General features: G+C 40.0%; 1 protein-coding gene across 2 annotated transcripts in view; it reads left to right on the forward strand.

The window, feature by feature from the left end:
* The first annotated feature begins 208 nt into the window (after positions 1-208).
* The window catches only part of ASB7 (ankyrin repeat and SOCS box containing 7), a 52,149-nt gene continuing 37,549 nt past the window's right edge, over positions 209-14,808 (forward strand). The window contains exons 1-4 of one of the 2 annotated variants that reach the window (XR_006598950.1): positions 209-751; positions 915-1,008; positions 8,260-8,381; positions 10,772-11,033. Coding sequence is in view for 1 of the 2 variants with exons in the window: in XM_003986867.6 (XP_003986916.2) it covers positions 10,823-11,033 (211 nt within the window). In the remaining variant the exon portion in view is untranslated. The remainder of the gene's footprint in view (positions 752-914; positions 1,009-8,259; positions 8,382-10,771; positions 11,034-14,808) is intronic. The other variant, XM_003986867.6, reaches the window with a different exon arrangement.

Here is a 14,808-nt window from a genome sequence, read left to right on the forward strand (position 1 = left end):
CCGCCAGGGGCGGAGCATCGGAAGCCACAGTGGGGAAGCCGAGGGGGAAATGAGTGAGGCCAATCCGAGACGAGTCCCAGCCTCGATCGGCACGCCTCCTCTAACTGTCGCGAATGCGCAGATGGCTTTACGGCAGGCAAGGGGTGGGGGCAGCTGGGGGTAAGGAGGGGAGAAGGAAGCAACCAACCAACCAAGTCGCCCCCACCCCCCACCCCCACCCACCCCGGACCTGGTTTACGGCTCCGGGCTCAGGCTCCAGTGCGGCCGCTGATTGGCTGCTGAAGGCTTGGTCCCATCCCAGTGACCCCAAAGTGCTGGAGGGAGGGGGCGGGGGTGGCCCAGTGCAAAGTGCATCCCGAAAGCCCCCTGCCTGGAGCCCCTGCGGCTGGCACTTCGGACCCTGTATGACCCGGGACCTCGCTGCCCCGAGACCTCTCGTGTGCCCCGGTAGCTGGGAGCCTCCGGCCCGGAGCGCGGCAGCCCCCTGCTCCGAGCCCTCAGACCGGGACTGCCCCCCCCACCCGAGCCGGGACTTCCTCCCTGCACCCCTGCCCCGAGGCTGCCCGGCGGTCAGGACCGTCGCCCCCATTCTGCTCGGCTGTCTGGATGCTCGGCGGGCTGGGGCCGTGAGGCACCAAGAAGGATCAGGAACACCCGTGTCCGGCCCTGCCTGGGATGTTTGTTCAATGGAGAAGTTGGTGAGTGTGGAGAAGGCTGAAAGGAGGAAGAGAAGCAGCAGCTGAGGAGACAGGTAAAGTCAGTTACCTCCCCCGAGGGGAAGGAGACTGGCGGGGAGGAAGAATCACTGCTTCTTCCTGCCTGCCCTTATCACTCTTCCTTTTGCTACCCCTTCTCAGAGCCCCTTCCTCCTCGCCCCTGGGTCACTGCACCACTCACTGGTTTTTGCTTTCCAGGTTTGAGCTGGCTAGAGGAGACGAGAGAGCAGGAAGGGTCAAGCCACCCACCAGAGAAGCAGCAGAGAGCCTCTGACCAGCATCCTGTATAAAGGTAATAAGCCAGATCTCCCCACCCCCATTGTTTATTTCTAGCCCCTATCTCATTAAGCATTGCTTTATTTTCAGCCTGGTTACCTGGAAATGCAAGTCTTTCCTGGCACCCAGTTTCCCAGCAAAAAGAAAACTCTGCCGGTGCCTGATCCTTAAGATTTTAATTAATAATAACTTCTCTATCCCAGAAACATATTTTCCCTTCTCTGTACATTGTGTTTTCTTTTTTTCTTTTTCTTTTTTGTATTATCTTTCTGTACACTGTACCATTTACCCTGCTCTGAGACTTTGAGACCTTTTTGTAGCCCCCCCCCCCCAACCTTACTCCCAGAGGAATTCCTCAATTCCTTGTTAATTGCTTGTTAATTCTGAATGACTCTGCTTTTTAATTAAACCACAATTTTCTGTTTTCCCCTTATGTCTGCCTATCACCTTTCCTCTAACTCTGTCAGAAAGTCTTTTGAGTTAACTAACAGACAAGGGTTTGGTAGAGGAAGATGCGGTAATGGCTTGCAATTTATGACTTTTGGAAAATAACTTGACTTTTTCTGCTAGTGAAAAGTGAATCTGTGTACCTTAATAGTGTGGATAGTATGCAAGCAATATTTGCTCCTGAAGCACGTACCTGTAACTAACTCTTCTGGCTTTTATGTGTTTCTGTTGACAGATGTGAATGGGTTCTGAAACTGTTATAAAACGATAAGTAATATTAGTGACACCTTAGATTTTCTAGAAGAACTTACAAAACTTCATACAATATTTTGTTAATCATTTGACACTCAAGAATTTGAAAACAAAGGGATGTTTTGGTGTGTTTAGAATCTAGGGCTTTATTCTTGCACTCTTCATGGATAAGGTTTATTTCAAAATCCTTACAGATAATTTGTTAGATTGAAATTTAAGCATCTAATTCATGTGATCACATTTCTGTCGTCGTATTTTGTTGCTGCTTCTGGAAAATACACCAAAGGTAAGTTTAGGACATTCATGTAATTCCTAAAGAGGGAATATGATCAGGGAAATTATATAAGAGTTAATTCACAAATTAGTCAAGTGAATGACTTCTCTAACATCCAATAACAGGAGTATAAAGTGACTTGTTAATCTCAGAGTTATTTTAATATCTCAGATTGTTTAGGGAATTTCAGGTACAAAGAAGTACTTAAAATAGCAGAAGTTGTTAGGAAATCATTGATTTACTCTGTTCCACTGGACTTTCTGCCTTCCCCCAAAAGAAATTTATGCCTTTCCTGATTCTTTTAATTGTGAAGACATTGCTAAAGATACTTTTAAGTGCTCTGAGGGTTTGCATATTCTTGAGACCTGGTACTGGACTCCAATGGGAGAGTGTATGCTACTGAATGGAATTGAAAATCAGTATCTACCACTGACTGTTCCATGGTGAACATTTAGGGTAGCCTTTATGTGCATATAGGGTCCACTTCACTTCAGTGAAAGCTAGGCAGAAGTCTATAAAAGTTAAAGGCAATTTTCATTATGCAAATATGCAGATCTCCAGAGAGATGCCCAATGATTACTTTAGGAATTTTGTCTTTTAAATGCTAACATATTTGGAATATGTTTTTAAGGTAAAGACAAATGATGTGTTTTCTATTCAGGCCTTCTCACTTACATATTTTTTCTACTTTAGATATGACTCTAGCATGTTTTCATTTGCAAGGGGTGTTACCACCTGAGATGGTAAGGGAGCAGGTCTGTGGCGAGGCAGGCTTGTAAGTTACAGAGAGAACACTGCTTTCTTCTGGTTGCCAGCCAGATCATTCTCATTGCTTAAATAATATTTCATTGCTCCTCTCAGCTTTTAACTGCTTTTCTATGATTAGGGAATATGTATATAAATCGTTTGCATCTATTCCTAGTATTAGCATGATTGAGAGTGCTGAACATTTAAAACGTTTAATATGGGTAATTATTTACCAGCATGGACAGTTAGGTAGTTTATATTTTTCAGATTGGTAATTAACTTTGTGTTAATTCGATTGCCGTGTATACAGGTTTCTAGAGAAAAAAAAATGGAAAGAGCCTGATTTATTTGATAACCAAATATAGATTTATAGTTACATAGGGAGAATAACTGATTTTAACTGAAGATCTACAGTGATGCATTTAGAGTATGCTGTGGCTCTATACTTACATTCTTTATACCTGAAGTAATACCATGCATGATTATTTAATATTCTATATATATCTATTTTCTTCACGTTTAACTTTGGTAACACAGAAGTTCATACTATTCCTAAAAAGCCTAAAGTCAGATAAGGTTTATATATTACCTAATATCTGACTTACATCCTTTTATTTCATTTTCAGCTGAAGACACTCCTTAAGGAGAATGATTGTCTCTTTTTTTGCAAACCTTCTAGGTACTGATGTAAGGCTGCTAAGATGATAAAGCCGGACAGGGGTTAATATGATAATATAGACAAGACCTCCTCATTTACAACATTTGTGATTTAAGCCTTGAGTTGAGTCTGGATAGTGCATTATACAATTTCCTTTCTTGCCTCCTTCACATTCCGTGAAAATGGTTGGTTTTTCTGCTGGAACATTTGAGAATTATAGATAAGTTGTGCATGATAACACATCCTTGTGTTACGCGGAGGCCCAGTAATTTGGAGGAAATATGAATACCCTTACTTGTTTTAGAACATAAACACCATGCTAACCATGAGGAATGATACTAGAAAACACTTCTACTTTATTTTGGGTTCCAGGCTCTTGATCATATCAATAGTTCTGGTCAACATAGACCTCGGCCATGTTGTACACTTTGGGCCTTACAGTGTTTCTGCAGCCATCTTCCCTCTTAGAACTTGTGACCCAATGGTGTTTTTTTTTTTTTTTTTCCTCAGAGCCAATATCCTTGGAGTTGCTGATTTTATTTTCTTACCAGCCTGTATATCTCTGTCTGTTCTACAAAGAAATGCTTATTTCCTTTTTTGAGTAGCAAGCTGTTATCTTGTTTCTAGTGGTGTGAAATCTGAAAGCACAGTTCTAATTTGTATCACCTAATCCAAAAATATGTGGACTTTTAGTGAAAATAATATGCAAAGAGCCATTAGTGACTAATCATTTATGCCAGAGGAAATCGGGGACATGTGGCAAATCTGGTGAAAGTTTTATACAATTTTAGACAGGTCTTAAATATATTTTATATTATAGTTATTTTACTCTTCACTCTGTTCTGTGAATATAAACTTCTTTTAATTATGTGAAGCAAGAAGTTTAGTTTTAACTTAATGAAGTTCCTTTGGCATCTTTATAGAATTTAGTGTTAACATCTTATTTTTAATTTTTTTTAAATGTTTATTTTTGAGAGAGGGAGAGAGACAGCGCAAGTGGGAAGGGGCAGAGAGAGAAAGAGGGAGACATATTATCCGAAGCAGGCTCCAGGCTCTGAGCTGTCAGCACAGAGCCCAATGTGGGGCTTGAACCTACGAACCGCGAGATCATGACCAGGGCTGAGGTCAGATGCCCAACCGACTGAACGAATCACCCAGGTGCCTCAGTGTTAATTTTAATTCCTAAATGTATACTTTCTAGTATGGTCAACAGTGTAAAAGCTCAGAGGCCTGCATTGTTTCCTTTTGACCTAACGTAGATTAGAAAAGATGGATTCGTAAAATTTAAACAACACAATTCAACACACTATCTTGCAGTAAAACCTCATATAAAAATGATAGACATTGGGGAAGTGGCTCATTTTGATACATAATTCTGAGGTCTTGTCTGCGTGGTTTGTTTTTTATTTTTTGTTTCTTGTCTTTTCTGACTGAAACCTGGAATGGGATTTCTAAGATTATACCCTCAGAATTTTAGTCATTGTGAGTCATTAATTTAAAAACAGCTTACACTGTACATTTATTTCTTTAGAAAATAGCCTCCTTGGCCATATTCTATTATTTTATAGGTGACTTCTTCATGAACTATCAGATTTTCAAATGTGCACTCCTTGAGGGGAATATAGACTTTTCTCCATTTTCCTGTGTCTGGACTTCTCTGTGATTTTTTTTTTTTTTTTAAGTATTTATTTTTGAGAGAGAGAAAGAACACGTGCAGAGGAACAGGGGAGGGGCAGAGAGAGAGAGGGAGACAGAGGATCTGAAGTGGGCTGTGCAGTGACAGTGGAGAGCCCGATGCAGGGCTTGAACTTATGAACTGTGAGATCATGACCTGAGTTGGACACTTAACTGACTGAGCCACCCAGGCACCCCAACTTCTCTCTGATTTTTTAAATAGTATGTTTAGTGCTAGATATTGTATTTACTTTTTAAGTTCAATAGTCTTTTTTTTTTTAATGTATTCATATATGGATAGCTATACTCTATTAAGTGCAAACTCTCCTAAAATAACACCAAGATAAAAATTAATTACTTGTCTGGTGCTTTGGACTATTAGGATGTTTTGGTAATGGTAATTAAGTCATTGCCTTTCATAATTTAAGGGATGCAGCTGACAAAGGACTCTGTGTGCATGGTATGTGTGTCTTGTTTTTTTTCCAGTAAAAACTGTTGCATGTAAAGTGCTCTTTTGGTTTAAACCTATAGTTATTGTTTATAGCACTTGGTATTGTCAGAAAAGGGAAAAATGATCTTAACATTTTTAGGTGTATCTAATTTATTTTAAGTATGCAGAACTCTCTAGTAAAGTTTTACCAGGGGGTGACACCAGTGGCCAAGGCCTAGCAGTGTGCCAAACACATGTCAGGGGCTCCGTGGACTTTCATCTGTCTGATTGAAGTAGCCCATACGGCATTATTGCAAGTTATTGTGGTTTGTGCATCTTTCTTGTTCAGAGAAATAGTCACTTCATCCTTTAACACAAAGCCTTTTCTTGATATTATTAATAAATCAGTACCATTTCATATTCCCCTCAACCCCCACTTTGCATGCCCTCCTCCCCACTTACCCCCTCTGCCTCCATGGAAGGGGCGGTGGGTAGATAGAAGGCCTAAGAACAAGATTCCTAAAGGCTTGAAACCATGGAGAGCTATCTCCGCTTCTCTTGGGAGGCAGGGGATACCAAGGACACCCTTAGAAGTAAGGCAGCCAGTGCCATTGATTTTTGCAATGTAGATGTAGCTCATGTGGAAAATAATCACCTGTTCATTTGTGGAAAATGCTGGAGGCTTATCATTGGAGACCTCGGTTTGCATTTTTTAAACAAATTTTTATTTTAGTATAGTTTTAGATTTACAGAAAAATTGCACAGACAGTACAGAATTCCCATATACTCCACACCCAGTTGCCACCAACAGCTTATATTAATAGATGGATTTGTCACAATTAAGGAACCAACAATGAACATTATTATTAATTAAAATCCATATCGTGTTCATACTTCTTTAGCTTTTACCTAATATGCTTTTTCTGTTCCAGGATCTCATCTAGGATACCACATTACATTTAGCCTTCTTGTTTCCATAAGCTCTTCTTGGCCATGACAATTCCACAGACTTCCTTGTTTTTGATGGCTTTGACATTTTGAGGAGTACTGGTCAGGTATTTTGTAGAATGTCCCTCAGCTGGAATTTGTGTGGTGTTTTTCTCATGATTAGGTGGGGGTTATGGGCTTTGGAGAGAAAGATCACCACAGTAAATTGCCATTCTCCTCATTCCATGCTTGTCACGTGACTTGGCACTGCTGCCTGTTAACCACGATCACCAGGCTGAGGCGGTGTTTTTCAGGTTTCTTGCCATAAAGTTGTTCTTTCCCTCCTTTTCCATGCTGTCCTCATGGGAAGGAAATCTCTACATGGCCCACACTAAAGGAGAAGGGAGTTATGCTCTACCTCCCTGAGGAGGGGGGATCCATGCAATTATATGGAATTCTGTACAGGAGATTTGTTTCTGCTCCATCCTTTATTTATTCAATCAGAGCATTATGGGCTTGTTGGTATTTATTCTAGACTTTGGGTTAGAATCCATACCACTTATATTTATCTTGTTCAAGTTGTTCCAGCTTAGCTACTAAGAGCTCTTGTGGTTGGCCCGTGTTCCTGTGACATTCCCCCATCACTGCATTTCTCTGTGAGCACTTCCTTTTTGGCACAGTGAGATGCTCCATGCTCATATTGTATATTTCCTGCCCCACTCTCAGAATTGGGCATCTCTGTAAGGATAGTTCTGCATTTTTTGCAGCTTGCCTTGTAGGAGTTGTTCTGATCATGTCTAATTCTCTAATTCATTTTTTTAAGAAATGATAGTTAGTTTTAAGTTAAATATTGTTTCCAAGTGTGTGCTGGCCAAGCCTTTGGCCTTGGAAAAAGGAAAGGGTCAAAGTGGACTATATACTGATGTGGATTGGTTGTAAATTCTGGTGTGCAACCAGCGGCACCTAGGACTGCCACTCTTCCCCATAGTACGTCAGGTTGTCAGGTTTTCAGGTAGCCCAGCCTTTCCTGTTTAAGTGATGGAGGGCTTAGCATACCTACCCTACTGGGATGGGGTGGGGTAGTAGTTCTCCCAGTGAGTAATTTCTAGAGTGATTTGAGCATAAAGTGTGGAAGTCACTTAGCATGTGCTCTTAACCTTAATGGAGTTCATAGACCTAGGGTTTAATCTATATGAAGAAAGATCCTTTTTTTCTTTCAATTGTAGAGAGGATTTTTCCAGAATTCATATAGGGAAGCTGGCAAGGATGTTGTTAATCTTTTACGCAGTTTGATGTATATATAAAGGAATAACCATTTCAAAATGATTAACATAATGCTTTTTAGGGCATATGAAGAACCAGCATTTAAAGATATACTCTCCTTTTGGTTGTCATAGATTCCATTTTGGCCCTGACCACCTACTATATTGAATGAACACATACTTTCATTTTTGTCCTGTTTAGAAAAGAGCACACGCCTAACAGTGTCAGTTAAAAAGTAATTCAGATGAAGCAAGCCTGAAAATATATTCTGAATAGACCAAAAAATAAGATAAAAGGAACCTGTACTTGGCATCTGAATTTCAAATGTGTGATTTTTTTTTTTAATTTACTCTTTTTCAAAAAACTGCCCTTTTAAGAAAAAAAATCCTGAAAATACACCATATCCTGTACCAGTTTGGAGATTAACGTGAGTCTCAAGATCATTTTCTCTAAGAACTGACCTGAGTTCTTTCTCTGCTCTGGAAGTTTGATAGAATGCACTAAAATTTAAGCTCATCAAAAGGTAGAGTGTGTAGGCATCTCTGATTTTTTTATTATTTTTAGGAATCTTCCCATAATTGGTATTTGTTTTTAGGTTAAGAAAGCTCAATCACGCTGCAATCTGGACACACTCTGAGCCTTCTCCTCACAATGCTGTATGTGCACAATGGTTATTAGGCAATCCACGTATCAGAAGAAGGGACATTCTTCCACAAGGTAAGTGACTGAAGGTTATTGGTCATCTGTGCAGTTCTGGGGAGGAAAATCCATATAGCTTTTGCTTTTCCCTTCAAAGCAGCTAACATATACTAAACACAACACTTGCTAAAAGAAAATCCAGGTTTTTGTTTGTTTATTTTTTATACTGTTTGAATCTTACATAGTAGACCTCATTTAAGAGCCAAAATAATGGTCTCATTTAAAAAAAAAATCTGTTAAAACTGATTTTGAGCATATAGTAGTAGTTTTCATTAATTTCTTCCAGTGGTATTCAGTGTCTTTGCTTACAACTCTAAAAATACACAGAAAGCTATTCCAAAAGGGTTCTTGGTCGTTTTTAAGATGAGAGACTTAGTTTTATAGTGTTGATTGAAAAAGTAATTAAGCAAAGGGATAAGGGAGAAAATCATGTTTATTAAGGAGACAAATTGTCAGGAAATTTCTCATTTCCAAATTTTCTCTGAGGAGATAGCTCTTTGTAATAGTAGCCTGATATTTTTAAATTATATTACTTAATAGGAATACGAGTTTGAAATAACCATTTTCACTTTATGAAACAACATAGGACATTTGATTGTATTCTTAAGCTGTGATGATTTGACCTAGGTCAGGCTTAAGTTTACCTTTGCACAATCTATAGCAAGAGGTTTTGCAAGATAAATTATTATTGGTAACAAGATTATCCCAAGATGTCTAACCTACATAGGAGACCAAAATGTCTTTAAAGGACTTTATCACATAATTTTTTATTTTTAGAAATGGAAGCCGCCTAATTAGGAGATGAGTCTAATCTATTCCTTAAAATTAGCCCAGATGGAATGGCTTCTTAGAAGCGTGTTAGTTTAAGCTTCTGTAAGCTTCTGTAAAGCTTAAAAACCCACTGAAAAAGTTTTTGTACACACACATGTAAGAGCCACTTTTCACAATTCACTTTGGACTTTTTCCTCTTTGCATGAAGGAGATCTCGTTTTATATTGAGCCTGAGTGCACACCTCTTTTGTGACCTGTTAGAGGGTGCAGAAGTCCAGGACACTACTTTTTCTTTAAAATGATTTTTTTTTTCATGTGGTGTTGTTTCAATTCTTACAGGTTTTGTTTTTTTTTTTAATCTCACTTGGATTTTCTACATTTTCTTTTTTTAAATTAATTTGTTTTTGAGAAGGGAGGGGGCAGACTGAGGATCCGAAGTGGGCTCTGCGCTGACAGCAGAGAGCCTGAAGAGGGGCTCAAACTCATGAACCGTGAGATCATGACCTGAGCCAAAGTCAGATGCTTAACTGACTAACCACCCAGGTGCCCTGATTCTTAGAGTTTTTAGATATTTTGTGTGATCTTGGTACTTTGCCAATTAGAGTAAAATTTTTAGAAAACTGAAATTAGAAAAGTGGAAAAGATAACGTGGCAGAAAAAGAGGGGTGGTAAATCATGCATCAAATAACAAAGTGGGGAGGATAGAAAGAAACAAACAAAAGGAAAATGCATACTCTCTATGCATTTTACTTTACCCCACGTACTTCTTTCCCCCCCAAACCTTTCACCCTTTGGGGCTAAAAATAAAATATTGAAATACTTTAGGGGACTCATCTAAAGTTTTTCATTTTTTTTTTTAAACTGCTTCTCATAGTCTTTAATCTTCATAGGCTATGAATTGACCATTTGATACCCTGCATTCACTCACTGATCTGTGATAGAGTCCTTGAATGGTTTATAACTGCATGCATTAGGGAAATTAAACTCTTTTTAAAAATTTTTTAAAAATGTTTGTTTGTTTTTGAGAGAGAGAGAGAGAGAGAGAGGGAGGGAGAGGGAGAGGGAGAGAGAGAGCATGAGTGGAGGAGAAGCAGAGAGAGAGGGAGGTGCAGAATCTGAAGCAGGCTCCAGGTTCTGAGCTCAGCACAGAGCCTGACGGGGGCTCGAACTCACGGATTATGAGATCATGACCTGAGTGGAGGAAGTCACATGCTTAACCAACTGAGCCCTGTCCCCCCCGGCCCACCGTGCCCCAGGGACATCAAACTCTTAAGACAAGCACTCACCTGACTACTCTGTTGTCTCCCATTTTCTGGCTGCCTAGCATCACCTTCCATTATACCTAAAATAATGCTGCTATGTTCATAGGATGTTTGCTTTGAGTTTTCAAAAGACTACAGAAGAAATTTCCTGTAACCGCAACTTAAGGCATTATGCCTGGCTTTTTGTTTGAAATCTTTTATAATCTTTGGGAAGCTACCAAAGTTATAAGAGGTGCATATTAATTAGTTGTAGTAGGATGAACTGTCATGACTAAGATTTACATGATTTAACAATGGAAAATTCTGTGCTATTTAATAGACACACTGCGAGGAGCCAAGTATTCTAAATTTCACATATTCTACTTGCCCTTAAAGGCTGTTCCCTGTGACCTAATGAATCCTTGGTAAAAAGTGGACTCAGCTAGGATGTTACACCACCATTGTCGAAGGAACCCTGAACTCCAGGAAGAATTGCAGATTCAGGCTGCAGTGGCTGCCGGGGATGTTCACACAGTACGAAAGATGTTAGAACAAGGCTATTCTCCAAATGGCCGGGATGCTAATGGCTGGACCCTTCTTCATTTCTCTGCAGCAAGAGGGAAGGAAAGATGTGTTCGAGTATTTCTAGAACATGGAGGTGAGTTTTCTGGAAGCAAACCTTTTTTGTCAAGGAGAAACTTAAATTATATTTAGTTTAAATATATGTGTACATGTATATAATGTTTAATGCTTCCCTTTGGTTGATACCCACCTTCTTATTCTCTCCTTTGTGAAGATTTGTTGCAGGTGTGCTGCGTTTTGCTTAAAACCAGATTGTTTAAAGCGCAATTTGGTGAATATAATGTGCTTCCCCGCCTGTAACTGTATTTATACACAGCCAGATTTTCCTGGGTCATTTCAAGTAAAAGCAACCCTCCATGTTGTCCGGCTGCTTCTGTTTCGGAAGCAGAAGTGGTTGTGGTACCCACAATTAGAGAGTTGCACAAGTTTCCCGTTTGATAATTGCTCATGCAAACAGACCTAGCAGGGGTCCCTTTAAGTGTCATGCCCTTAATGAAGTCCTATCTTTTGAAGTTACCTCTTTAAAAAAAAACTTTTGGATGGCATCTTTTATTACTGTTTTAGAGCTCCTGCCTTTTCCAGATCTGTACATAGTTTGTAGGTTAGAAGATAGATTATCTGAGGTCTTGTTGTGTATAAATATACACATTTGGGAACGACATCTGACATTTTATGCTTTTGCTTTGAAAATCTGTGCATTCCCATAGTTAAAAATTTCCATAATAATAAGAGCTAATAATTATCCCAGACTAGTTAACTTTTTTCCCCAGTTGAATTTCTTAATTTTCCAAAGATGGGCTAGATGTATTCTGTATTCATACCCATGTTATCTTTGTAAATTATGGTATAAAGCAGCTTATTTGGGACTCAGGTTCCACACATGCCCCTTCCGGGGCCTGCACTGCTCTTTGACAACCACTTGGTTTTGTTTTAAGGTGTGCTATGTTATGAGATGAGTCAGCCTTGTAAACCCACCTGAAGTACAGAAAACTTGAGAAGTCCCAGGGTTCTCTTGAAGGTCGTGCGAATTACGTGAAACTAGGGACATGGAGGCTGTGAGTGGGAACTAATTGCAGGGCGATGCTAAGCCCGGGACCCCGGGTCTTCACACACCCCAGGGGTTCCGTAACAGCAACTAAATCTCTGAAACGGTGGATCGTTGATGGCCCAGCCATTCGCTGTCCCATGCCTGCTGTGTAGCTGTCCTCCCTTCCTCCTGCCACCCTGGCTCTTCCCTCAGTTCACCTGCCTCTTTAGAAACCTCAGTCCTGATGTTGATGAAGGGGAAATACAGAGAGGAACAGGATAAAGATCAGGGAAATTGAAAACCATAGGATCTGAAAAATTCTGGCAGTGCTTACCAAGATCAGAGTTGACATTTTTTTTTAATGTTTATTTATTTTTGAGAGGGAGAGAGACAGAGTGCAAGCGAGCAAGCAGGGAGAGGTAGAGAGAGACACACACACAGAGTCTGAAACAGGCTCCAGGCTCCCAGCTCCGAGCTGTCAGCACAGAGCCTGACACAGGGCTTGAACTCATGAACTGTGGGATCATGACCTGAGCTGAAGTTGGACGCTCTGTCAGCTGAGCCACCCAGGTGACCCCAAGAGTTGACAACCTAGTCCTGTTACTTTTTGCTTCTGCCAGCCTTGCTTTTAAGCAATTAACTAAGGGGGAAAAAAAAGTCAATTAGTTAGGTAATAACATTACTGTGTCTCCTTAAGTAAAACAGTTTTCAAATAAATCACAAATAAAGCCAAAGACCCCTTTGCCCAACTCCCAATCCTTTCTGCCTGCCTTTCTCAGAAGTAACCATAGGTATGAGTTTGGGATAATTTCCTCATATTGTTACTTACTTATACTTACAGAAAATATGTCATATTGTGTTGTGTGTGGTTTTAGAACATAAAATGATACTGACCATGGTATCCTGCAGTTGTTTTCTGCTGAACTGTACAACTTAAGATTTTTTCTAAATAAGGGATTGGCAAACTCCTGTAAAAGACCAGATAGGAAATATTTTAGGCTTTGCAGACCCTACTGTCTCTGTCATAAATACTCCACTCTGCCTTTGTAGGTAGCATGAAAGTGGCCATAGACAATTTGAAGCAAATGAGTATGCCTGTGTGCAAATACAACTTCATAAAAACAAATGGTGGGCCAAAGTTGGCCTGTGGGCCACAGTTTTCTGAACCCTGCGTCCTCACTCACCCTCCCCTCTGTGTAGCCATGGGTGTGTGTGTGTGTGTGTGTGTGTGTGTGTGTGTGTGTGTGTGTGTGTATAGGTATTTTTAACAGCTTCTATTGAGGTAGAATCCACATGCCTTACAATTCACCCATTTAAAGTGTGCATATAGTTCAGTGGCTTCTAGTATATTTGTAGAGTTGGGCATCCATCATCACAAGTAATTTTAGAACATTTTCATTACCCCCGAAAATACTTGGGCCTGTTCTATAATACACATAGATTTACTGTGTTCTTTTTAGCCGCTAATTATAATATTTATTAGTATGGACACACTGTCTTTTGTCTAAACCATTCTTTATTTTTTATTATTTGAGCATGGCTAAAATTTTCTCAGTGGATTTTATTTGTTGAGAACATAACATATGTGGTTAAAAACCAAAGGATAGTTATTCTGCACTGTTCCGTGAGGGGAAAACGCCTGCTCTCTAGCACCTGTCCGTGACATCCCTTACCAGAGGCGGTCACTCTTACTGGTTTCTTTTGTGTCCCGGCAGATATAACCTGTGTGTCTAGGTGCATATAATATTCCATCCTCCTCCTTCTAGCCTGCTCCTTTTCTTGTTAATAGTCTATTCCACATCTTGCTTTTTCCACCTGCCAGTTTAGCCCAGCAATAACTCCTTATCACTACTGACAGTATCTCACATTCTGTCGCACAGATGTAATTTATTTAAACTTATCCCTCATTGTTGGACATTTTGATTTTTTCATTTTTCTACTACTAGAAAGAGTATTACAGAGAATGTCCTTGACTGAATTTTTTTTTTTTTTTAATGTATGTGAGAGTTTATCTCTTGGATAATTCCTAGAAGTGCAATTGCCAAACCAAAAGGATGTTAAAAAAAGTTTTTTTTTTAATAGATTTTTTGACAAATTGTTCTGCAAATGTTAGGATGGCTCTGTCTTTACTGACCAGTAGGATAGCGCCTGTTCCCCCACCTTTGCCAGGCATCCATCACAAGATGGTTTGCTCTTCCTCTTTGTGATTTGCTTGCCTCTCTCCCTCTCTCCCTCTCTCCCTCTCTCCCCTCTCTCCCCTCTCTCCCCTCTCTCCCTCTCTCCCTCTCTCTCCCCCCTCTCTCCTTCCTCCCCTCCCCCCCCCCCCAAATGACATTTGAGTAACAAAACATTGCAACACTGGGCTGCTTTGCTGGTCATTTTCTTATTGGCTTGTAGGAATTGTTCGTATATTCTTCTTTGTTAGATATGTGTTGTGCCAATCTTCTCTCCGGTTTTAGCTTTATCTTCTTGATGTCATGTTTGTTTTTGTTGGGCAGAAGTTTGCATTTTATTGTAGTTGAATTTTATTTTTCATCTGCCTTAGGATGTGTGCTTTTTGTGTTTTGCACACCATGCCAGTGGGTCATTATTTGCCTGTATTTTCTTCTAAAAAGTTTTATGGCACATAGATCCTTAATCTATTCCAGAGTTGATTTTGGTGTATAGTATGAGATGGTCAGGTACAATTTCATACTTTTTCCCCATAAGGGTAGCCTCAGTCATCACTTCTGTCCTCATTGCTGTGTCTTTCTGGCTCAGATATAAAGTTTTCATATATGCATGGTTACATTGAGTCTAGTGTCTGTTGGTATAACCCTGAGTT

The sequence above is a fragment of the Felis catus genome, chromosome B3 (assembly GCF_018350175.1).
Source record: "Felis catus isolate Fca126 chromosome B3, F.catus_Fca126_mat1.0, whole genome shotgun sequence".
Lineage (NCBI taxonomy): Eukaryota > Metazoa > Chordata > Mammalia > Carnivora > Felidae > Felis > Felis catus.